This window comes from Odocoileus virginianus, chromosome 2 (assembly GCF_023699985.2).
Source record: "Odocoileus virginianus isolate 20LAN1187 ecotype Illinois chromosome 2, Ovbor_1.2, whole genome shotgun sequence".
NCBI lineage: Eukaryota > Metazoa > Chordata > Mammalia > Artiodactyla > Cervidae > Odocoileus > Odocoileus virginianus.
The window spans coordinates 68,602,609-68,629,347 of record NC_069675.1 but is presented as its reverse complement, the minus strand read 5'-3'; the positions used below and the strand labels follow the sequence as shown (position 1 = coordinate 68,629,347).

The following is a 26,739-nucleotide window of genomic DNA, read 5'->3' as shown; positions in this document are numbered from 1 at the left end:
CCATGGAATTTCCCAGGCAAGAATACTAGAGTAGGTTGCAATTTCCTATTCCAAATGGTTAGTGATATAACTTAGATTTGATTGACATCTCCCCAGCTGCATAGTCTGACATGTAGCCGATAGCATCAGTACTGCATACTGGCCAGCTTTATTCTGATTGGTCAGATTTCTTTTCTTAAACTCAAGAGTGTTTGTTGATCACTTGTTAAGTATTTTCAATGCAGGCCTTGCCAGGGGGTTGTGTGACCAGCTATTGAGCTGCAGAATAAGGAGGTAGTAGTGGCAGTAGTAGCCTGTTTCCTCAGCCTGGTTAGAACCAAGTACCTAATCCCCTCAGTTCCTTTACTGGACTCCTGGTACCCTCAAAGATGTTATAAATGCAAGATATGAGGGCCAGGGACAGGCGATAACTAATACAGCCCCATGTATTTGTATAATTTTTCAATTTTCATTGTGATTTCATATCCAGGAAATGATTGTGGCTCATCACTGAATCAGAAGACCTGGATTTAGGTCCTGATTCTATGTTTCACTATTAAGTTATTTTACTTCTGACTTCTAGTTTCCATGTATGTAGAAATGGGTATAGAAAAAAATCTATTTAATAGGATTGTTTTAAGAATTGAATTAATTTTTCAATAAACATCACAGTAACCATGGTATTGATCAGTAACCATGTATCAGCCATTACCAAAGCAAATTTTGTCTGCACTTTTGATCCTTGGATTCCTGTCTTATACTAGGGCCCTGTTTATTCTGCTGCTCTACTGATCCCTCATTTTTTATATCCCCATATAGCTGCCCTATTTAGAAGTTCTAGAATGAGCTAAGCACCATGTGGGTACTGAATACAATGAGTACAGGGGCCCATGTGCTTTTCAGGCAGATCCTCCAAAACCACATGTTGGACCTCCTCGTTCATAACTTCAAGCTCTTCTGGTGAGCCCTGGCCATACTGCAGGTAGGATGTGATGGGGTGGGGCTGGTTGGGGCCTGGCCTCAGTGCCTAGGCTGCCATAGGAAGCATGTTTCAGAAGTATGGAGATGTGCAGATGTGAGGGCTGACTTTTCTTCTGTGCCTCTCCTCCTCCTCCTATCAAGTCCATCGTCCTCTCTAAGAAGTCTACGTGCACACATGGATGCATGTTTGTGAAATTATAACTATTAGGCAAGAGTCCCAAGGTAGCTAGATCCAGATACGCAAAATGATGTGCTCTAGAACTGTCAGCCCTTAGCTTGCTTTCCTCTGGGTCACTCTTACTCTTAGGCAGGTGTTCTCCACTAGGTGGCAAACTGGCCACCAGCAGTGCCAGCCTAACATCCTACCAGTCCAGCAACCCTGGTGGAAGGAGAGTTTATCTGTCCCTGTGATTCCTGCAAATACCTGGGGGAGGGTTCTCATTGACTTGTCTTGGCTCACATGCCTATCCCTTAGCCAATCACTGTTCTTTAGGGGAAAGCAGCCCTCTGCCCAGGCCTGGGTCATGTGTTCCAATGGAGGAAGGGGCAGGAAGTGAGCGTCAATCAAACATAGGTCACACATGGCTATGAGAATGGGGGAACAATAATTCCCCAGAGGAAAATCAAGGTGCTGATGCCAGGAGGAGGAGAAACGGATGCTGAGCAGATAGCACAACAGATGGTCCTGAAAGTAGGGTTGCTAGATATAGCAAAGAAAAGTACAGGACACTGGTTAAATTTGAATTTCAGATAAAGAATAATTTTTAGTGTAAGTATATTCCATGCAATATTTGAGACATACTTACTCTCTCTCTCTCTCTCTCTCTCTATATATATATATATATATATATATATATATTATTTATTTATTTATTATCCATCTGAAATTCCATTTAGCTGGATATCCAACATTTTAATTTTCTAAATCTGGTAACTCTACATGAAAGGAATCAATAAATGGTCATTTAGTGAGCAACCACCAGGGCCCCAAAACAACTTTTTAAAATGAGTAAAGCCAACCAGTCAACTGGGAAAAAAAAAAATCCTTCATGCTTTTCTCGTTTCCAAAGTTGGGGCAGGTCAGGGGAGCCAGAGTATATATGATCCAATCCTTGCCACCCCAGTATCGCCCAGCTAATGGAGGAGAGACAAAGCCAGTACTTGAAACAGAGAACAATTAAGTGTCAAATTGCATGATCCTTACTGAAGTCCAATAGAATGTCAAAGAAAGTAGAATCTAGGCACTATAGCAAAGCAGAAGGCTTCACAGAAGAAGCGATGTTTGAGCTAGGCCTACAGGTTATAGCTCTGGAGAAGTGAAAGGCAGAAGGGCATTCTTGTGAGAAGAAACATTAGTCAAGGCCCAGAATGGGGATTAGGCATGATATGTGGGAGAAACAGATCTGGAGTCATTTTCACAGAGTGGTGAGGGGTGATGCGGGAGCAGGAAGGTGATCAATTGCAGAAGATTAAAAACCAGAGAGGAATTTAGACTTGCCAAATGTAGCTAGATCTGGGCTGTACAAGATGGCAGCCACTGGTCATATATGACTACTGGAGCCCTTGAATTGAACTGAACTCTACATTTTGTTTAAAAAGTGAAACAGTGTAATTTTTTTTATGAAATACAACTTTATTCTTTTGGTAGGACTATATTTCACTTTTGCATTGAAATATAGCACCTGAACTGAAATGTGCTGTGATTGTAAAATGAAAACTGAATTTCAAAGACATGGTACATCTCACTCATAGTTAATTTTTAATACTGTTTACATGTTGAAATTATATTTTGGATATATTGGATGAAATAAAATGACCAAAATTGATTTCACCTGTTCCTTTTTTAATGCAGTACTAGAAAATTTTAAATTACATATGAGACTCACATTTTATTCCTATTGAACAGAGCTGAACTACATGGAAAGGAGAAGGGTGGTGGGAAAAAAATAGAAGCAAAGTTTGCAGATAAACAGTCTTACAGCACCATAAAAGATGGAGTGGTTTGGGAGGAAACCAGAGGGAATGAGTTCAGTTTAAGATGATCAGCCTTTGGGGTTGGTGGGACATGGCCAAAAATGTGCTCAATTTGCTATTAATTCTCCAGTTTAACCCAGCCAATGAAGACCCACCACCAATGCTTTTAGCCCAATTTTCCTTTATATCTGGGGATTTGAGTTTGGGATTGCTTACAGGAATGAATACTCTATGACTGGTCTTCGAGGTCCCATCCTCCCCATCTCCTGGTTGCTTTTCCTTCCTTGACCCCATTTTCAGCTCCCCTGGCCTTCTAGCCCAACATTGACCTTACCGCTTCTTCCACAGTGGTTCTCCAGGCAGCCCAAGCATGATGGTTTGAGAGCCTCCTTTAGGTGATCCGCTTCCCTCAGCCACTGTTGGATGATATGCAGGAAGCTCCCATCTTCCATGTCCAGGTTGCACACAAGAAGGAACATGTAACTCGTCAACTGCTAGTCATTTAGGAAACACCAGTGGCAACCCACTCCAGAATTCTTGCCTGGAGAATCCCATGGGCAGAGGAATCTGGCGGGCTACAGTCCACGGGGTCGCAAAGAGCTGGACATGACTGAGTGACTTCATTTTCATTTCTCTGAGTACTTATGGTGTGTCAGGAACTTGACTTGGCACTGAATTTACAAAGCTCAGTGACACTCTGCCAGGAGTTCCCTGTTCATGGAGGCAACGTGGGTTGTAACAAGTATCACAGAAGTGTGAAACAGGTACTACAGGAGTGCAGAAAACGAGTCTTCAGTTTTGCCTGGAGGGGAGTTAGGAAAGAGAGGGAGAAGGGGTCTTTGAACTGGGTCATGAACCAGGCCTGGATTAATAGGAGTTTTCTGGATCAGGATGAAGGCTTCTCTCTGCTCTTGACCCACCTCATTCTAATTTCTAGTCTTTGGAAACTCCCTTCTATTCTTTCATCCAACCTGGTAGCTTCTGACTCCCACACTGAATATCCAACTTGGTAGCTTCTGACTCCCACACTGAATACGCAAGCTCCTCCAGGGTTCTTCCTCAGATGACCTCGTCTTCCCAGGCTTCAGTTCTCCCTGCCTCTTCTCTACGGGTGATCCCCATAGCCTTGCTGAGCCTCCTCTTCAGTGCTCCAGTGCTCCATCCCCGAGACCTAGGCACATCTGGCTGCAGCTTCGTCTGTGGGGCTGTCAGGAGCGCCCTCTCTGGGCCAAGTCGGAAGCGCAAGGCGGACCCTCTGGAGAGCCTAAAACCTGCCCTGCCTTGAATTGGTGTTTCTGGGCGTGTGAAGGGGGCCCAGCCCAGCCCAGCCCACCCCTTGGAGACTTGCTGGGCCAGCAGCAAGTGTGGTGGGAGGAGAGGCCCATTTTTCAGAAGCACCAGCTATCCAGGGTGGGGAGATGGTTTCTCTCCTTTGGGGAGAGCTTGTTCTGGAGCCAGTGGTCTCCACTTCCCCTGGCACATTCCGATTTCAGAAGTAAAGCTAAATGTCTTCTTCTGAAAAGTTAACTTTCCACTCTCAGTTGATCAGAGTCAATAGATCAGAGGGGAACAGGAAGAATGGCATGTGTTGGTCCCAACAACAGGCTTGTTTCTGTTCTTCTCCACCTACCTTCCAATTCCATTTTCAGTGGCCACTGACCCAGATCTTATTCCAGCTTCTTTATATCCCCCCCATCTCCAGCGTGTAGGTACAAATGTGCACGTACACACACACACACACACACACACACACAATTTCACTCCTACACAGGATCACACAAGGAAGGAGCAGTAGGAAAGAGAGAGGAAATTGTATCCCCAACAGAGGACATCCAGAAAATAATCCCAGTTAGGCATGACAGGATCCTCATCACTAGAATGAATGCTACATCCACACATTTTAGCATGAAGTGAGCGTTGCATCTCCTAGCCAGTGTTTGCAAAGGAATGTAGGAAACTCTGGCAGTGCTGAACACCTTTCGATGGTGGACCCAACACACACTAGAAACCCCAGTACATTTTAGACCTCAACTATCACCTGTTTTGACAAACCAGAGGCAGCCTGGCCCATCCCAGATCCCTGCCAGATCTTCAGTGCCTATGAGGTATGATCCCTGTAATAGAGAGCTGGCGCCTCCTTGTGGCCAGAGAGTACCTTGGTGCTAGATACCCAGGAACTCTCAGGGGACAAAACTTCTCTGAAGCTCACTTGAAACTCTTGGTACAAGGGTGAATGCTAAGGAGCCAAATACATTTCAGTTTTATGAGAATAGAGTATTCAACCCTTTAAAGACAGCCATAAGGGCCTGCTGTATACCTGTGGGCCTCCAGCCTCTATTTGAACTCCTTTTCTTGCTCTACATTTATGTGGCTACCTCAGGTCTCTAACCAAAGTCCCCTTCCTCAACATCATTCCTATAGGGCCTTCTGATGGTCGTCCATTTGGCTTTTATCCTCCACAAACACCTCTTCCTAACCCTACAAGTCAAGATGGGTAAAGTCAGGAAAAGGCCCTGCAAAGGCTTTCAGTTTCTCTTTACCCACAGATTTCCCATGCTGGGTAAACACTTCTCTCCTCTTGGCCTCATGAGCAGGGTCAGGTCAGAGACGATACCCAGCTTCCCAGGACTGGAGGAGGCAAAGCCAACATGTGCAGTAGGTCTCCTCCCACATGTGGAATGGATAGAGTGCAGGGTCAGATTTCCCCAAGGCTGAATGCAGGACTACTCTGGAAGTCCAGAAAGTTTTCCTTTTTGTGTTTTTAGTTTACTTGCCAAGTACTTGGATGGTGCAGAGACAGCAAGTGAATTCATTACATGTGCACTTGCATGTGACACGTGTTATGAACAAGGTGACTACAACTCAGCTTGGGAAACTTTAGTGGCTTGGCTATGCTCTGGCATTGTAGAGCAGACAAAGATGACTAAGATCTGATCCCTACCCTATAGGAACTCACAAGCATGTATGAGCAAGTCCAGTATAGGAAAGAGATCACTGAAGTGGATTAGAATACCAGGCTAGGTACAGAGAACTGCCAGAATTATTCTGGGAGATTACAGAGTAGGCCAAGAGTCAGGGACAATTTTGAAAGAAGATTGGGGTGGGGTGAGGGAACATTCAGAGAAAACCTAGGAATGTCTGGAGACTTGCATGGGTGTGTGGATCCAGCATCAGAAAGTCAGGTCATTGTCAGTGGAACCTAAGTTCTAGGAAGAGCTAAAGAGATTCAAAGATCTTTCTTAGAACTATCCAGAAACAAAAGATAAGATGATAATTTTTACCACTATATTTAGAAAAAGCAAATATCTGAGGTCATGAACAGCTGGAGAGTAATCTATAATAACACAAGGCAGTAATTTATCCTGAAATGACTAAAAAAGTCTATCCCAGAAGACTGGGTTGGGTTGTGGAAGATGATAGAAACAATTTCCTGCTACATCCATTTGCTAGATCAAAAGTGAGAGGTGAAGAGGCAAAATATATCTGGACATTGCATATACTTCATATTTAATATATTTAAAAATAGAACTCATGCTTAACATATTTTAAATCAACTATACCTCAATAAAACAAAATTTTTTAAAAAGAAACAAGAATGTAAACTATCAGAAAAAATAAAGTCCATCACAAGGCCAGAAGAGATAAAGGGGACACGACAAGTTAATACAATATAATGCCTTGGTTGTATCCTGGGCAGAAAAGGGGCATTAGTAGAAAAACTTATGAAATTCAAATGATGTTTGGAGTTTAGTTATTAGTGAATGTACCAAATCACATAGATTTTTTTAATGTACCAAAGTTCGATGAGATGTTAACATTCAATGAAACTGGATAAATGCCATATAAGAACTCACTGTGCTATCTTTGCAACTTTTCTGTAAATTTAAAGTTTCCAAAATAAAGTGTTTTTTCTTTTAAGGTCAAATTTATTGTCATAAAATTATTTGTAATATATTATTATTCTTTTCTGTGTTGCTTATATGTTTTAAATATAGCAGGGGGTGTATACCTATCAATCCCAAACTCCCACTCTATCCCTCCTGTTCTCCCTCCCCCAGAAACCACAAGTCTGTTCTCTATACCTGCAAGTCTGTTTCTGTTTCATAGAAAGTCCATTTGTATCATATTTTATTAATAGATGCCACATGTAAATGAAGTAACAAGTAACATATTCAGATTTTGATTTATTTTATATCCAATATTACAACACTGGGATATAGAAAGGTTGAAAGTAAAAGAGTGGATGAAGATATACCATGCAAATATCAACCAAAATAAAATTACTATAGCAATATTATTACCAGACTCAATAACTTAAGGCAAAAAGCGTTACTAGAAGTAGAGGGCCTTCATAGTGGTAAAATAATTCACCATGAATAAGTCATGATTTTAAATAACAATTAAAAAATACTTAAAGCAAAAACCATAGTACTCAAAAAAAGTACAGTACTCCAAAAAAGTACAGTACAACAGAGGATGAGATAGTTGGATGACATCACTGACTCAATGGACGAGTTTGAGCAAGCTCCAGGAGTTGGTGATGGACAGGGAAACCTGGTGTGCTGCAGTCCATGGGGCCACAAAGAGTCAAACATGACTGAGTGACTGAACTGAACAGTACTCAAAGGAAAAATAGATTCACAGTCATAACGAGAAATCGCACACATTTGTCTCAGTTGTTATTCACTAACTAAGTCGTGTCTGACCCTTTGTGACCCCATAGACTATAGCCTGCCAGGCTCCTCTGTCCATGAGATTTCTCAGGCAAGAATACTAGAGTGGGCTGCCATTCCCTTCTCCAGGGGATCTTCATGACCCAGAGACTAAACCCACGTCTCCTGCACTGGCGGGGTGATTTTTACCCCTAAGCCACGAGGGAAGCCCCTTGTTTCAGTAGGTGGTGGAAAATAGCAGCCAAAAGCTTAGGAATAATATGGATTTGAACATTAAGATTAGCAGAATTGACCAAAAGGACATAGAGGGACACTGTCCTCACCACCTCCCACCCCCGGCCTTGTCCCATATGCAGAAGAGGAAGCTCTAAAGAGACACTATTTTTAACACTTGCAGAATATATCTTATCTTTCAGCACACATAGAATTTTTTAAATTGACCATAAACTGGGAATAAAGTCTTAAAACATTTCAAAGGATTGCAATTAAAGTGCATATTCTGACCACAATGAAACTGTTAGATAACCAGAAAATTCCCCTTTGTTTAGAAATGTTTAAATGAACTACTAAATAGTCCATGGATGAAATAAGAAATCATGATGGAAATTAGAAAATAGTTAGAACAGGATGATAATAAAAATTCTATATATCATAACTTGTGGTATGAAGCTAAAGTAGTTAAGTAGGAGGAAATTTATATCTTCAAATGCGCAATTAGAGGAAAGGGGCTGAAAGTGAATGATCGAGTCATTTATCTTAAGAAGCAAGTTAGAAAAAAAAATCCAGCAAGATAAATTCAAGGAACAAAGAAGTAATTATGTCAGTTATATCTTAATAAGGCTGGGGGGGGGGCGGCAGAAAGTAGAAGTAAGGAAATAATAATGACAAAAGCACAAAATACTGAAATAGAATACAAACATTCAGAAGAGTTGGTTCTTTGAAGAGATTACTTGACAAATTTCTAGCAAGATAGATACAGGAAAAGGAAGAGGGGGAGAGACAGAAGGTACAAATAACCAATATCAGAAACACAAAAGAAACAGTACTATATTTGAATAGCTGTATGTCAATACATTTTAAAGAGTAAATTAAATAGAAAATTTGCTAGAAAATATAGCTATGGTTTTTCCAGTAGTCATGTATGGATGTGAGAGTTGGACATAAAGAAAGCTGAGCACCAGATAATTGATGCTTTTGAACTGTGGTGTTGGAGAAGCCTCTTGAGAGCCCCTTGGACTACAAGGAGATCCAACCTGTCAGTCCTAAAGAAAATCAGTCCTGAATATTCACTGGAAGGACTGATGCTGAAGCTGAAACTCCAATACTTTGGTCACCTGATGTGAAGAACTAACTCATTGGAAAAGAGCTTGACGCTGGGAAAGATTGAAGGCGGGAAGAGAAGGGGATGACAGAAGATGAGATGGTTGGATGGTATCTCCGACACGATGGACATGAGTTTGAGTGGCTTCCAGGAGTTGGTGATGAACAGGGAAGCCTGGCATGCTGAAGTCCATGGGGTCGCAAAGAGTCGGACACGACTGAGCAACTAAACTGAACTGAACAGCTCTCCACAGCTCAGTCCAAAAGAAAAAAAAAATCCCCAAACAAATTCTCAGTTGTATTATAACCTTCAAATAAATTGAATCTGTAGTCAAAAATCCTCACTTACAGAAAACTCCAGGCTTGTATGGTTTTGCTGCCTAGTTGTACAATCACTGAAGTATCAAATAGTTCCATCTCATACAAACTCTTTTAGAGTGTAAAGAAAAAGGAAACATAAGCATAACCTTGATATCGAAAGCCTGACAAAGACAGAACAAGAGAAGAAAATCACAGGCTGGTCTCATCCTAGTAAATAGGTCACAAAAATCCTAAACAAATTCAATTGGAATGTAGCAGTACATTTAACGACAATTCTCAATTTATTTATGAAGATGTGTTCACAAGTTAGTAATTATTAGTAATCAGAAAAATTTAAGTTACAACCACTATGAAATATCATTACCATATATCCCTAAATGGCCCAAACTAAACAGCCTGACAGTCACAAAGAGTCAGACACGACTGAGCAACTGAACTGAGCTGAAACAGCCTGACTGACAATCCCATGGACAGAAAGCCTGGTGGGCTACAGTCCACAGTATCACAAAGAGTTGAACATGATTGAGCAGGAGACAAAACAAAACAAAAACAGCCTGACAATACCACATGTTGTCATGAAAAAGAAAGCAAGAAGAACTGCCACTCACCACTGGTGGAACTATTAATTTATATAACCACTTAGGAAAGACAGTTTGGCACTGTCTTCAAGGTTGAGTTATACCTACACTATAACCTAGCAATATCATTACTAGATCGATACTTTGATCAGAGATCCTCAAAGTATAGTTCTTGGACCAACATCATCAGTATCACCTGGAAACTTATTAGAAATGCCAAATTCCTGGGCTCCAGTCCAACTTAATCAGCAATCAGTGTCCTGCAATCTGTGGTTTAACAAGCCCTCCAGATGACTCTGATACATGTTAAACCACTGCCATAGAGAAATAGGAATATATGTTCATTAAGACACATGGACCGAAGAAGGCAATGGCAACCCACTCCAGTACTCTTGCCTGGAAAATCCCACGGACAGAGGAGCCTGGTAGGCTGCAGTCCATGGGGTCCCTAAGAGTCGGACACGACTGAGCAACTTCACTTTCACTTTTCACTTTCATGCACTGGAGAAGGAAATGGCAACCCACTCCAGTGTTCTTGCCTGGAAAATCCCAGGGGTGGGGGAGCCTGGTGGGCTGCCGTCTGTGGGGTCGCACAGAGTTGGACATGACTGAAGCGACTTAGCAGCAGCAGCAGCAGCAAGACACATGGACAAGGATGTTTTTAATAGCATTGTTGATAATGGCCAAAATGGAAAACAAGCCAAATCTCCATCAACATTAAAATGGATTAAAAAATTATGGAATAGCTATATACTGCTACATATATTAGCTATATAATGCAATGCAATAATAATGTGAATGAATCTCAGCTTTACAAAATAGCATGAATGACTCAAAATGGTGAGTGAATATTTAAGACACAAAAATATATTTTTATAGAAATATATTTATATAGAAAAAGTTCTTGTTGAGATATACACATGTGTTAAGACCCCGAAACTACCTCCACCCCTAATCTTTTTTTTTAGAAATGCAGTACTTGTCACATAATGTGTGCTCTTATGACAGGCTTCATTCCTTATAATCTTTATGGTGATTGCAGAGTATTTCGTAATACGGATATATCACATTTACTTAACCAGGTCCTTGTTGATGGGCTTTTCAAGAATATTATTTTGGCTGCCTCAATAGACTGAAAGTTCTATGAGGTGAGAGACCATGTCTGTCTTCTTTTAAGACAAGGCCTACTATTCAACAGTTATTGCATTGTTTTTCCAAATGAATTTTCCTATAAGAAAAAAAATGCCCTGGCCAGTTTTATTTATCTTTGTTATCTACTAGACCATTCAGGTATGACCTAAATCAAGTCCCTTATGATTATACAGTGGAAGTGAGAAATAGATTAAAGTGACTAGATCTGATAGACAGAGTGCCTGATGAACTTTGGATGGAGGTTCGTGACATTGTACAGGATACAGGGATCAAGACCATCCCCAAGAAAAAGAAATGCAGAAAAGTAAAATGTCTGTCTGAGGAGGCCTTATAAATAGCTGTGAAAAGAAGAGAAGCAAAAAGCAAAGTAAAAAAGGAAAGGTATACCCATTTCAATGCAGAGTTCCAAAGAATAGCAAGGAGAGATAAGAAAGTCTTCCTCAGCGATCAATGCAAAGAAATAGAGGAAAACAATAGAATGGGAAAGACTGGAGATCTCTTCAAGAAAATTAGAGATACTAAGGGAACATTTCATGCAAAGATGGGTTCAATAAAGGACAGACATGGTATGGACCTAACAGAAGCAGAAGATATTAAGACAAGGTGGCAAGAATACACAGAACTACACAAAACAGATCTTCATGACCCAGATAATCATGATGGTGTGATCACCCACCTAGAGCCAGACATCCTGGAGTGTGAAGTCAAGTGGGCCTTAGGAAGCATCACTAGGAACAAAGCTAGTGGAGGTAATGGAATTCCTGTTGAGCTATTTCAAATCCTAAAAGATGATGCTGTGAAAGTGCTGCACTCAATATGTCAGCAAATTTGGAAAACTCAGCAGTGGCCACAGGACTGGAAAAGGTCAGTTTTCATTCAAATCCCAAAGAAAGACAATGCCAAAGAATGCTCAAACTACTGCACGATTGAACTCATCTCACATGCTAGTAAAGTAATGCTCAAAATTCTCCAAGCCAGGCTTCAGCAATACATGAACTGTGAACTTCCAGATGTTCAAGCTGGATTTAGAAAAGGCAGAGGAACCAGAGATCAAATTGCTAACATCTGCTGGATCATCGAAAAAGCAACGGAGTTCCAGAAGAACATCTATTTCTGCTTTATTGACTATGCCAAAGCCTTTGACTATGTGGATCACAATAAACTGTGGAAAATTCTGAAAGAGATGGGGATACCAGACCACCTGACCTGCCTCTTGAGAAACCTGTATGCAGGTCAGGAAGCAACAATTAAAATTGGACATGGAACAGCAAACTGGTTCCAAATAGGAAAAGGAGTACATCAAGGTTGTATATTGTCACCCTGCTTATTTAACTTATATGCAGAGTACATCATGAGAAACACTGGGCTGGAGGAAGCACAAGCTGGAATCAAGACTGCTGGGAGAAATATCAATAACTTCAGATATGCAGATGACACCACCCTTATAGCAGAAAGTCAAGAAGAACTAAAGAGCCTCTTGATAAAAGTGACAGAGGAGAGTGAAAAAGTTGGCTTAAAGCTCCACATTCAGAAAACTAAGATCATGGCATCCGGTCCCTTCACTTCATGGCAAATGGATGGGGAAACAGTGGAAACAGTGGCTGACTTTATCTTTCTGGGCTCCAAAATCACTGCAGATGATGACTGCAGCCATGAAATTAAAAGACACTTACTCTTTGGAAGGAAAGTTATGACCAACCTAGACAGCATATTAAAAAGCAGAAACATTACTTTGTCAACAAAGGTCCACCTAGTCAAGGCTATGGTTTTTCCAGGGGTCATGTATGGATTTGAGAGTTGTATTATAAAGAAAGCTAAGCACTGAAGAATCGATGCTTTTGAACTGTGGTGTTGGAGAAGACTCTTGAGAGTCCCTTGGACTGCAAGGAGATCCAACCAGTCCATCCTACAGGAGATCAGTGCTGGGTGTTCATTGGAAGGACTGATGTTGAAGGTGAAACTCCAATACTTTGGCCACCTGATGCAAAGATCTGACTCATTTGAAAAGACCCTGATGCTGGGAAAGATTGAGAGCAGGAGAAGAAGGGGATGACAGAGCATGAGATGGTTAGATGGCATCACCGACTCAATGGACATGAGTTTGGGTAAACACCAGGAGTTGGTGATGGACAGGGAGACCTGGAGTGCTGCAGTTCACAGGGTTGCAAAGAGTCGGACACGACTGAGCGACTGAACTGAACTGAACTGAACTGAATAGCATGGGTTGATTCCTTGTAAATTTTGTTTTCAGTGAATTAGCTCTAGAAAATCCAGTCAGTTCTGGATGTGATGACAAAATGAAAGTTATAGACTTGGAAAATGTTACAGACTTAGAGTGATCTTCTAAGTTCATTTAATTTCTCTATGTGATATCTTTTCTCTGTTTCAATGCAATAACAACTAGGAAATGTGTCAAGCATCGGATTAGGAAACCATATATCACACATTTTCTGAGAGTACCTACTTAAAGTATTCTAGCTTTCTTAAATGTGCTTGACCTTGTATTCTAACATCTGGTTTGAAGCATATAGCACCATACCTGGACCTCTAGGGAGTAACTGGCTCCAGAGAAGACACTTACAGGGAAGGGCATGCCATTTGGAAGGCTTGCTCTTTTGAAACCTTGCCACATATTGTCTGGTCTATAACAAATGGTGCAGTCCAATTCTAGAAGAATCATAAAGGAGCTTCCTTGAGCACTGGCTGTCAGAGCAGGGCACAAAGGCAGCTGCAGAAAAGGGCAGCAGATGTATGACTCAGAGAAGAGACTCAAGCAGCAAGCACATTGGCTGGACTCTTGGGATGCCCATTGTGACGTCATATGGAGTTACAGCCTTGAAGGATAAAACTGTTTGGCTCATACGGGCATGGGGTTGAGTAATGGCTCCGATTTGGGGGCTCACCATCCCACTGCCACCATATGTCAGCCTTCTACTATTATTTGGTTCCCTTGTCTGGGGACTTTGGATGCTGCTTTCTGGGAAACAGAATAGGGAACATGTGGCAGCCAAGACATGCTCGGAGGTATGTGATGCCGCAATCTCTTGAAACTATCTGCTCCTTGCCTCTGCTCCTGGAGACATAGAAATTCCTAATCTTGGCCTGTGGGAGGAAATGACAGTGGAAAGAGGGGAGTTGAGATAGTGCCTATGGATGTCTTCCTATAAGTCACTCTCAGTCCTTTTCCTTTCAATTCATTTCAACAAACCTTGAGCACCTATTATATATGGCAGCATACTGGGCATTGAAGAAGAATAAAACACCATCTCCACCTTTTCAAGGTGTAGCGGGGGAGACAGTCAGACAGATATACATATAGCCCAAGGAAAGAGAAAGGGATGAGTTAATAGATGTATAAATATTGCTAAAGAGATGAGAGGTAAAGAGTATTGTAAGATCTATAAAATATCTTTGGGGGCAGCTTAGGATTTGAGTTGTGTTTCAGAGGAAGGATAGGATTTTAAAAGTGGATAGGATGGGGGGAGGAGGGTAATGGATGACTTTCTGGACAGAAGGAATTGATTGGGGGAAAGCAAGGGAAGCAGAAGAGTGTTAGGAGTGTTTTGAAGAGAGGTGAAGACACCTACCTGAATGGAGTGTAGAAGTGTAGAGAATGGTTTGGGGGAAACTGAGAGGAAAAGAGGTTAGAAAGAGGAAAGAGGTTAGAAGTCCCCTTGTAGAGGGATTCAAATGCCAGACTGAATAGTTGGCATAAATACTACTCTGTCTGCAATTGAAAGATATTAAAGATTTTAAAGCCAGGTGAAAGTGTGCTTAGATCTGTGCCATCTAAAGATCTGTGCTATCTAAACAGAATTTAAACTTAAAAAAATTTAAGCTTTTTCCCTCAAACTTATCACCTGGGAGTCTAATTAAAAAGCAGATTCTGATTCAGTAGTCAGGGGAAGGGATTGAGAGTCTGCAATTCTAAGGAGCTCCCAGGTGATGCTACTGCTGTTAAACTGAGCACCATACGTTGGGTTTTTTGTTTGTATTTGTACTTGTTTGGTGTTTTGTTTTGTTTTGGTTTTTGGCCACGTTGCCTGGCAGAAATCTTAGTTCCATGAGCATGGATTGAACCCTGTGCCGTGGCACCGAGTCCTAACCACTGGACTGCCAGAGAAGTCCCAAGTACCATACTTTGGATGTGAGGCCTTACATACCTCCAGGGAGTGCTTCCCTAGTGCCTCAGCTGGTAAAGAATCCACCTGCAATGCGGGAGACGTGGGTTCGATCCCTGGGTTGGGAAGATCCCCTGGAGAAGGGAATGGCTACCCGCTCCAATAGAATTGCCTGGAGAATTCTAGGGACAGGGGAGCCTGGTGGGTTACAGTCCGTGGGGTCTCAAAGAGTTGGACACGACTGAAGTGACTTAGCACAGCACAGCCCAGTGAGTGTCTACGGTAGTTCTCTGGCTTGGTTAAACCAATAGGAGGCTACGTTAAAAATGTAGTGAGGAGAGAAAAGGAAGTGAATCAGAGTAGCAAGATGGGAAACAGGACCTTGATTCACTCCCCCAGCGTTTATCACCTGCCACCAACACCATGTACAAGGCATTCCTCTGGGAACCACGGATGAAGTTAATGGAAGGAACAAAATGGAAGGAACGAAAATCTGCCCTCTGGGCTGTAAAAGGATAAGGGCCTCGGGTGAAAATGTGGATGTAGGAAGCAAGGCAGAAAGAGTGAAGGGGGAAATTCCAATGGTTAGAACTCTGAGCTTCCACTGAAGGGAGCATGAATTTGAGCCCTGGTGGAAGAACTAAGATCCTGTCACACTATGTGACCAAAATAAGGACAAAGAAAGAAAGCGAAGAGACCGAGTCTTTTTTCCTGATTGAACCTTAAATACGAGCAGTTGACTATAAACATTATCATCATTTTCCTACGAGGACTATATTCATCTTTGTATCCTCTATGCCTGCTATACTACCTTTCACATAGTAAGCACTCCACATAGGTTTGCGAAAGGAAAGAATGGCTTCTCAGTTTTAACCCTGAATGATTGAAAAGATGGCATTTTAAACAAGACAGGAAACATCCGACAAAAGTTACAAGTGTAGCAGGAGACAGAAAATGTATGTAATGTGGAGATATTAATCAAGCTTCTCAAATTAATAGTCTAGACTTGGGCTATCCAGTCTAATGTCTGTTGGCTACATGTGGCCATTTAAATTTAAATTAACCAAAATTAAATAAAATTTAAAATTTGGTTCCTTAATTGCACTACCTACATTCAAGCGTTCAGATAGGATGATTTCCATCATCATAGAATATTCCGTTGGGTGGCACTAACCTAGACTTTAAATCTTGGAGATAGATAGTGGCCGTCTATGTATTTGGCCACAAAGTCCTTTTAATTTTTTTTCTCAAAAACATTTCTCAAGTGTGGCAATCCAGATTCAGTGTTGATGTTTTAACTACAATTCCTCTTGAACTGTTTTCAGTCTGTAAGTGGTCTCCTACAAATGTTTTCCAGCCTAAGAGCATAGACCCTGGCTCTACAAAACAACACGAGAGCACACACAAAACCTCCCAAAGCTGATTGTGCCACTCCACTAAAAGTAACTCAAGAAACTGATAGGGACTTCCCTGGCAGTCCGGAGGTTAAGACTGTGCACTTCCAGTGCAAGGGTACACATTTGATCCCTGGTTGGGAAGCTAAGATCCCACATGTCTCCTGGCATGGCCAAAAACAAACAAACAAAAAGAAACTAACAAAAATTTCTCAGCATCCCACTGCCTGCAGCAGCATTTCTTAAACATTTTTACTTTCAAACTTCTTTGCCAAAATTTGTCAATCACCTTAAGAATTTAAAAATTGTTTCATCACTTTTTCATAATATTTAAGTGATTTGGGATAAATAATATTTCATTTTACAACACCGTGTTTTCTTAAAATTGCAAAGTTCATTTTAATATCATCTGTTATAGATAAATGTTCACCTTTTCTCATGTAACAAGTGATTCATGACATTTAATTGACTTTAACTTAACAGATATGAACCCCCCCACCTTTAGGTATGAAAAATGGCAAATGTATTTCTTTGTCTACATCAAATATAATCCAGCTTAAACTTCCTATCACCTAGGTTGGCACAAAGTCTAGTATCTGTTTTTCTTCCCCAATCTGTGTGCCATATGAGAACCTTGGAGTGGGTGCAATTTATCCAAAATAGCAGAGGGCAGGTCCTTAGCTATGGAAACAGATGTTGCTTTTCTTCTTTGCCACCTGAAGGCAAAAATTGCAGTTGTGTGCCAAGCTTGATCACAGAGACCTTTGCCAAAGCCCCCAGTCCACTATATCTGAGCTCTTAAGAGCAGGAGGAATAAATTGCATCAGGCTGAGGGCCTCACTGCCCAGCAAACCTGTAGTGTCCCTGTTGTTTCCCAGTTTCAGTGAGTCAGCTCATCTCTTCTTAACTCCAGAAGCACCAAACACTAGACCTCTGGCACAATTCAACTTAAAATCCTCCACAGGCCTAGTTTTATATGAGGGTTATCTCACATATTGAGCTATATCATACACTGGAAGTTCCAACCAATCTTTTCAGCACCCAAAAACTAGCTCCCTACTCTGGATTAGGAGAAACAAGACGGTAAGAACACAATCCTGGCTACCTTTTTTGGTGAGGGGAAACATTAGTTTCTCTCAACAGAAGAATGCAGCAATAAACACAAAGTGGAGTATAACTTATTCCATGCTGCTCTTCTACATAAAAAAAAATTCTCACTACATAGCTATGTAAGAAGAAGCTATTTTTTTCAACAATCCTACTTTTTATTCAGGTACACAGGTTCCTTTATGCCTAAAACTCATCCCCCAAATTGCAAGGCAAATTTTTAATCACTGGAGCACCAGGGAAGTCCCTTCTTTTTTGTTTTTAATACAAAAGGAGGTTTTCCTTACCTCATCCTTCATGTATATTGTTTGCTATGTGATTTTTGTAAATGTTCTTCACTAGATTAAGAAAGCTTCCTTTTATTTCTAGTTTGCTAAGAATTTTAGCATGAATGGGTATTGAATTTTATCAGGGCTTTTTCTGCCTCTATGGAGATGCTCATATGCCTTTTCTTGTTTACTCTACTAATGTGCTGCATTACAATTAATGTCTAAAACATTAAACTACCTGTGAATTCCTGGAATAAATATGACATGTTTGTGATGTTGTTCATGATCTTTTTTATGTATTAATAGTTTGCTGATATGTCGTTTAGAGTTTTTACATCTGTATTTTTAAAGGTATCTTAGAAAACATTTGCATTTTTTTGCACTTGTAATGATGAAAATGATTGACCTGTAATTTTCCTTTCTAGTACTATCTTTATCGGATTTTAGAATCAAGGTTATTCTAGGCTCCTAAAATAAAGGGAGAAGTAATCCCTTTTTCTTTCTCATTAACATAGCCAAAGCATTTCTATCACTCGGGAAATTCCAAGGGTTTTTGGACCTTTGGGCCAGGAACCCAAGACAAACACCAAATATATTCTTTATTATTACACACGACACTGCTGTGTGCTGCGCTTAGTTGCTTAGTCATGTCTGACTCTTTGCGATCCCATGGACTGTAGCCCACCAGGCTCTTCTGTCCATGGGGATCTTCCAGGCAAGTATACTGGAGTGGGTTGCCATACCCTCCTTCAGGGCATCTTCCCAACCCAGGGATTGCAGGCAGATTCTTTACCATCTGAGCCACACACAACACATGCACACCTGAACACATATGTGAGAGCACAAGAGAGAATCGGCTTACATAATCATACATTCTTAAGGCAGGTTGAAAACTCAGGGTTTCTATTTTTCAATCTTAAGGCAGAATTCCTTCCTCTTCAGGAAACATACCTCATTCTCTGCTCTAAGGCCATCAACTAATTGGATGATGCCCACCTACATTATGTAGGGTAATTTCTTTTACTTAAAGTCTACTGATTTTAGATGGTAATCATATCTTAAAAATACTTCTACAGCAACATCTAGACTAGTGTTTGGTTATAACCAGGGGCACCATTGCCTAGCATATAAAATTAACCATCACGACATAAAATTAACATAAAACTAATCATCACAACCTTTTTTTCTTCGAAGAATGTTATAGTTTTGGCTCTGCGATCTAAGTCTTTGATACATTTTTAGTTAATTTTTGTAAATAGCATAAAGGGTTCAACTTCATTCTTTTTATTTTTGGCTGTGCTGGATCTTCCTTGCTGTGTGGTCTTTTCTCTAGATGCAGTGAGCAGAGGCTACTCTCTAGTTGTGATGTGTGGACTTCTCATTGTAGTGGTTTCTCTTGTTGCAGAGCCAGGCTTTAGGGCATGTAGGTTCAGAGTTGTGGTTCCCAGGCTCGAGAGCACAGGCTCAATAGTTGTGGTACATGGGCTTAGTTGCTCCACGCTATGTGGGATCCTCCCAGATCAAGGATTGAACTTGTGCCTTCTGCAATGGCAGCCAGATTCTTTACCACTAAGCCACCAGGGACGCTCCACCCACCCCCACAACTTGATTCTTTTCTATGTTTATTCAGATGTCCCAGCACCATTTGTTGAAAGACTGGTCATTCCCTATTGAATGGTCTTGGTATCCTTATAGAAAATCAATTGGTTGCAAATATGAGAGTTTATTTCTAGACTCTCAGTTCTAGTCCATTAATCTATATATCCATCCTTATATTAGTACCAAACTGTTTTTTACTACTGTAGCTTTGTTGAAAGTTTTAAAGTCAGGAAGTGAGAGTAGTTCAACTTGTTTTTCTTTTTCAGGATTGTTTTGGCTATTTAGGGTCCCTTGTAATTTCATATGGATTTTAGGATCAGCTTCACCATTTCTGCCAAAATGAGAAATAAGAGGCATCCAAATTGGAAAGGAAAAAGTAACTGGGATTTTGATAGGATTATACTGAATCTGTAAATTGCTTAGGAGTATTGCCATCTTAACAAAATTAAATCTTCCCATCCATTATTAAGGTTGGACTGCAAGGAGATCCAACCAGTCCATCCTAAAGGAGATTAGTCCTGGTTGTTCACTGGAAGGACTGATGTTGAAGCTGAAACTCCAATACTTTGGCCACCTGATGTGAAGAGCTGACTCATTTGAAAAGACCCTGATGCTGGGAAAGACTGAGGGCAGGAGGAGAAGGGGACAACAGAGGATGAGATGTTTGGATGGCATCACTGACTGGATGGACATGGGTTTGGGTGAACTCCTGGAGTTGGTGATGGACAGGGAGGCCTGTCGTGCTGTGGTTCATGGGGTTGCAAAGAGTCAGACACGACTGAGTGACTGAACTGAACTTTCCATTTAAGTCTTCTTTAATGTCTTCAACAATGCTTTGTAGTTTTCAGTATGTAAGACTTACATCCCCTTGATTAAATTTATTTCTACATAGACAAATACTGTATGATATCATTTACGTGGAATCTAAAAAATAACACAAACAAATGTATATATAAAACAGTGTCACAGATATAGAAAAAAACAGTCATTACCAAAGGGGAGAGGGAAGGGGGAAGAGCAAATTAGGGGTATGGGATTAAGAAATACAAATTACTATGTATAGAATAAGATAGATAGATATATATATCATATGTATAGAATATATACATTGTGCATAAGGAATTATAACCATTATCTTATAATAACTTTTAATGGCATATAATCTATAAAAATACTGAATCACTATATGCTGTACACCAGAAACTAATATTATATTGCAAATCAACTATACTCTAGTAAAAAAAAATAAATATTTTATTTTTTAATTAAAAAACTTTTATTCTTTATGATACTAAAAATGGAATTATATTCTTCATTTTCTTTCCACATTGTTCACTGTATGTAGAAATACAACTTATTGTTGTGTGTCAGTGTTGTATCTTTTAACTTTTAGAGGTAAATTTATTTGTTAGCTCTAATAATTTTTTGTGTATATGTGTTCTTTAAGATATTCTGTAAGTAAGGTTATATCATCTGTGGACAGAGATAATTTTACTTTTTCCTTTCCAATTTGGGTGTCTTTTATTTCTCTTTCTTACCTAATTGCTCTGGTTAGAACTTCCAATACAATGTTATGAAGAAGTAGTGAAAGTGGGCATCCTTTTTTTCATTGAATTATAACTGATTTACAATGTTGTGTTAGTTTGAGAATGTCTTTTTCATCTTTAATTTTTAAAATTTTATTTATTTTTTTATTTGAAGGATAATGCTTTACAGAATTTTGTTGTTTTCTGCCAAATGGATAGTTTCACGTACAAAGGTCTGAGTAGTTATTTTCTTTTAGCATACTGAGGATGTCATTCCACTGTTTTCTGGATTCCATTATTTCTAAAAAGATATAAACTGTTAATCTTATTGCTCCTTTGAATGTTATGAGTCCATCTTTGGCTCTTTTAATTCAGCAACTTTGGTTTTCAGCACTTTCTAATGTACTTAAGTTTGGCTTTTCTTTGTCTTTACATTGCTCATAACACTTCTTGCATTTATAGCTTGAATTTCAGGCTTTCTCAGTTTTGGAAAGTTCCCAGGGATAAACTTTCCCCCTAATATATGCTTTAGTTTTTAGAGCAGTTTTTAGGTTCACAGCAAAACTGAGCAGTAAGTACAGAGAATCCCCATATATCCACTACACTATTAAATTTCTCAAATATTTTTCTATTCTCTCTCTTTCTCTTCTGGAATGCCTATCACTTTGTCCTTCACATTTCTTGGTTCTTATATCTTTTTTCTTTTTTTCCTCACCATGCTTCAGTATGAATGTTGCCTTCAGCCTTCTCTTCAGTTAGTTGTGTCTAATCTGCTGTTACACCCATTTTAAGTTCTTTATTGTTCTAGAATTTCCATCAGATTTATTAAAATAGATTCTAGTTCTTGGTTAAGATTCTCCATCTTGTCACTTAATTTCGTGAAGACATAAAGCATGTGTATTTTAAACGCCATGCCTTTTTAACATCTGGATTGCCTGAGAATTTGTTTGCAGTGCTTGTGTTTGTCTCTTAGTTTTTAATCATTCAGTCTTATCTTCAAGTATACATAGCAATTTTTAGTTGAATAATAGATATTTTAAAAATAAAATTTAAGAGATAATTCAAAGCTCTGGATAAATTTACTTTCCTCTAAACAGTAGAATTATTTTTGCTTCTGGAAGTCATCTAGAGTAAGGAAAGATGATCTTAATCCAATCAAGGGTTAGACTCATTGAAGGCTGGGCTTCAGTTTTAGAGACTAGTTTATTTCAGGTTTATTATCAAGATATGGCCATTTGGAGATACCAACTAAAAGCCTGGAATTTCTATTAGGCCCCTCCTTCTTGGTCCCTGATGTCAGTTTTTGTCCATTAGCCATATAAAACTACTGAATGTTCTGCTTAGATTTTTATACATAATTTAAAAAATAATTTTATTTATTTATTTTGGTTGTGCTGGATCTTTGTTGCTGCATGGGCTTTTCTGTAGTGGTGGTGAGTAGGGGCTACTCTCTAGTTGCAGTGCAAGGGCTTCTCGTTGCCGTGGCTTCTCTTATTGCAGACAGAGTATGGGCTCTAGGGCACTTCAGCTTCATAGTTGTGGCACATGGGCTCAGTAGTTGTGGCTCCTGGGCTCTAGAGCACAGGCTCAATAGTTGTGGCCCATGAGTTTAGTTGCTCTGTGGTTTGTGGATTCTTCCCAGAACAGGGATCAAACCTGTATCTCTTGTATTGACAGGTGGATTCTTTACCACTGAGCCACCAGGGAAGCCCTTGCTTAGAGTGAACATCAACATTTTAGGAATCAGTGAACTAAAATGGACTGGAATGGGTGAATTTAATTCAGATGACCACTATATCTACTACTGTGGGCAAGAATTCCTTAAAAGAAATGGAGTAGCTCTCATAGTCAAAGAGTCTGAAATGCAGTACTTGGGTGCAATCTCAAAAATGACAGAATGATCTCAGTTCGTTTCCCAGGCAAACCATTCAATATCACAGTAATCCAAGTCTATGCCCCAACCACTAATGCCAAAGAAGCCAAAGTTGAATGGTTCTATGAAGACCTACAAGACCTTCTAGAACTAACACCAAAAAAAGATATCCTTTTCATCATAGGGGACTGGAATGCAAAAGTAGGAAGTCAAGAGATACCTGGAGTAACAGGCAAGTTTGGCCTTAGAGTACAAAATGAAGCAGGGCAAAGGCTAACAGAGTTTTGCCAAGAGAACACACTGGTCATAGCAAACACACTCTTCCAACAACAAAAGAGACAACTCTAAATATGGACATCACCAGATGGTCAATACGGAAATCAGACTGATTATATTCTTTACAACCAAAGATGGAGAAGCTCTATATGGTCAATAAAAATAAGACCAGGAGCTGACTGTGATTCAGATCATGAACTCATTATTGCAAAATTCAAACTTAAATTGAAGAAAGTAGGGGAAAGCACTAGGCCATTCAGGTATGACCTAAATCAAATCCCTTACACTTACACAGTGGAAGTGACAAATAGATTCAAGGAATTAGATCCGATAGAGTGGCAGAAGAACCATGGACAGAGGTGTGTAACATTGTACAGGAGGTGGTAATCAAAACAATCCCCAAGAAAAAGAAATGCAAAAAGGCAAAATGGTTATCTGAGGAGGGCTTACAAATAGCTAAGAAAAGAAGAGAAGCTAAAAGCAAAGGAGAAAAGGAAAGATATGCCCATCTGAATGCAGAGTTTCAAATAATAACAGGGAGAGATAAGAAAGCCTTCTTAAGTGAACAATACAAAGAAACAGGAAAACAATAGAATGGGAAAGATTAGATATCTCTTCAAAAAAATCAGAGATACCAAGGGAATATTTCATGCAAAGATGGACACAATAAAGTGCAAAAATGGTATGGACCTAACAGAAGCATAAGATATTAAGAAGACGTGCAAGAATACACAGAACTATATAAAAAAAAGATCTTCATGACCCAGATAACCACGATGGTGTGATCACACACCTCCAGCCAGACATCTTAGAGTGCAAAGTCAAGTGGGCCTTAGGAAGCAGCACTGGAAACAAACCTAGTGGAGGTGATGGAATTCCAGCTGAACTATTGGAAATCCTAAAAGGTGATGGTTTTAGAGTGCTGCACTCAATATGCAAGCAAATTTGGAAAACTCAGCCAAGGTCACAAGACTGGAAAAGGTCAGTTTTCATTCCAATCCTAAAGAAGGGCAAAGCCAAAGAATGTTCAAACTACTGCACAATGCTCATTTCTCATGCTAGTAAAGTAATGCTCAAAATTCTCCAAGCTAGGCTTCAACAGTATGTGAACTGAGAACTTCAAGGTGTACAAGCTGGATTTAGAAAAGGCAGAGGAACCAGAGATCAAATTGCCATCTGTTGGATCATCAAAAAAGCAAGAGAGTTCCAGAAATCTACTTCTGCTTCATTGACTATGCTAAAGCCTTTGACTATGTGGATCACAAGAAACTGTGGGAAATTATTCAAGAGATGGGAATACCACATCACCTTACCTGCCTCCTGAGAAACCTGTATGCAGGTCAAGAAGTAAGAGTTAGAACTGAACATGGAAAACGGACTGGTTCCAAATTGGGAAAGGTGTATTTCAAGGATGTATTTTGTCACCTTGCTTATTTAACCTATATGCAGAGTAAGTTTATCATGTGAAATGCCAGGCTGCATGAAGCACATGCTGAAATCATGACTGTGGGGAGAAATACCAATAACCTCAGATATGCAGATGACTCCACCCTTATGGCAGAAAGCAAAGAGGAACTAAAGAGCCTCTTGATGAAGGTGAAAGAGGAGAGTAAAAAAGCTGGTTTAAAACTCGATAGTAAAAAACTAATATCATGGCATCTGGTCCCATCACTTCATGGCAAATAGATGGGGAAACAATAGAAACAGTGATAGACTTTATTTTCTTGGGCTCCAAAATCACTGCAGATGCTGACTGCAGCCATGAAATTAAGAGACACTTGCTCCTTGGAAGAAAAGCTATGACAAACCTAAACAGCGTATTAAAAAGCAGACACATTACTTTGCCAACAAATGTCTATCTAGTCAAAGCTATGGTTTTTTCAGTAGTCATGTATGGATATGAGAGTTGGACCATAAAGAAGGCTCAGCACCGAAGAACTGATGCTCTTGAACTGCGGTGTTGGAGAAGACTCTTGAGAATCCCTTGGAATGCAAAGAGATCAAATTGGTCCATCCTAAAGGAAATCAGTCCTGAATATTCATTGGAAGGACTGATGCTGAAGCTGAAGCTCCAATACTGGCCACCTGATGCAAAAAGCTGACTTATTAGAAAAGACTCTGATGCTGGAAAAGATTGAAGGCAGAAGGAGAAGGGGATGACAGAGAACAAGATGGTTGGATAGCACCACCAATTCAATGGAAATGGTGAGTTGGTAAAGGACAGGGAAGCCTGGCATGCTGCAGTCTATGGGGTCGCAAAGAGTTGGACATGACTGAGTGACTCGATAACAACAACAACAATAGTCATGGTAGTTGTTTGAAGCTTAGGATGAAGATCTTTCTCAGAGAGTATCTCATCTGTTTTAGACTATGGCGCCATCAATCCAGGATGACTTCAAAATCATGGTTTGGGGACCATGCAGATGATGTGAACTTGAGCTGCAAATTACACAAAAGTTCATGACAGAGGATGAGATGGCTGGATGGCACCACCGACTCAATGGACATGGGTTTGGGTAGACTCCGGGAGTTGGTGATGGACAGTGAGGCCTGGCGTGCTGCGATTCACGGGGTTGCAAAGAGTCGGACATGACTGAGCAACTGAACTGAACTGAACAACCTGTAGTTACAACTTCTCAGATACTTCCTTCCAGTCCTCTTAACTTCTCAGTGTCAAGGCAACTTTCCCTTCAGGCCTCTGAGGTTAGAAGTGGCAGATCTGTCATTTTGTTGTCCCAGTTTGGATATGGTAGTCTTCTATGGATTTCCCACCCCCCCCCCTCCAATTCTGGTATTTTTGAAGTTTTCTTTAAGATGTTATTCTGTGCCCTAGGTCACAATGGTTTTCTCCAACATATTTTTTTTTTAATTTTCTAGTCTACCTTTCACATTTTAGTTTTTAATACATTAAGAGTATATCTCTATATGCAGTATTAGAAAGTGATCCAATTTTATTTTTCTCTTTATATTGAGACAATTTTCTCATCACTATCTGCTAAAGAATCTTTTCCCCATTCATTTGTAGAATTCCTTTTTTTCATATTAAGTAGCCATATATATAGGAGTCCCTTTTGAGTTCTCTATTCTGTTCTATCGGCTTACTTGTTCTTGTTTCTATTACCATAGATTGTAGTGTGTCTTAGCTTTTGGTATAGCAAGTCCTTTATTTGCTCTTCTTTTTAAGGTTGATTTAGCTGTAAACAGACCTTTATTTGGCCATACAAATTATAGATATTTTTTACAAGTCCTTGAAATAGTCCAACTGAAATTTGAATTGGGAATGTATTAAATATAATTTAATTGGGGGAGTACTGACATCTTTATAATCTTAAATTATTCCAGCCAGAGCCTAGAATGTCTCTTCATTTATTCAGATTGTGCTCTATGTCCTTTAATAGAGCTCTAATAGTCTTTTACATGATGCTGTTCTGTCTTTTTAGTTAATATCTTGGTATTGGTCATTTTATTGCTATTGTGAAAAATATCTCTCATTATTTAAAATTACATTTGTCTAGATTTTTTGCTACAGTAGAGAAATGCATTTATAAGACATTTATAAGCTGTGCTTGTATTCAGAAACCTTGGTGAGCTTTCAT

At 39.9% G+C, this 26,739-nt stretch overlaps 1 protein-coding gene across 1 annotated transcript in view; it reads left to right on the top strand.

The window, feature by feature from the left end:
• The first annotated feature begins 13,820 nt into the window (after positions 1 to 13,820).
• SPATA31H1 (SPATA31 subfamily H member 1) overlaps positions 13,821 to 26,739 on the top strand; it is a 34,524-nt gene continuing 21,605 nt past the window's right edge. The window contains exon 1 of the mRNA XM_020886251.2: positions 13,821 to 14,002. Within this exon, the coding sequence (XP_020741910.2) occupies positions 13,859 to 14,002 (144 nt within the window). The 5' untranslated portion in view covers positions 13,821 to 13,858. The remainder of the gene's footprint in view (positions 14,003 to 26,739) is intronic.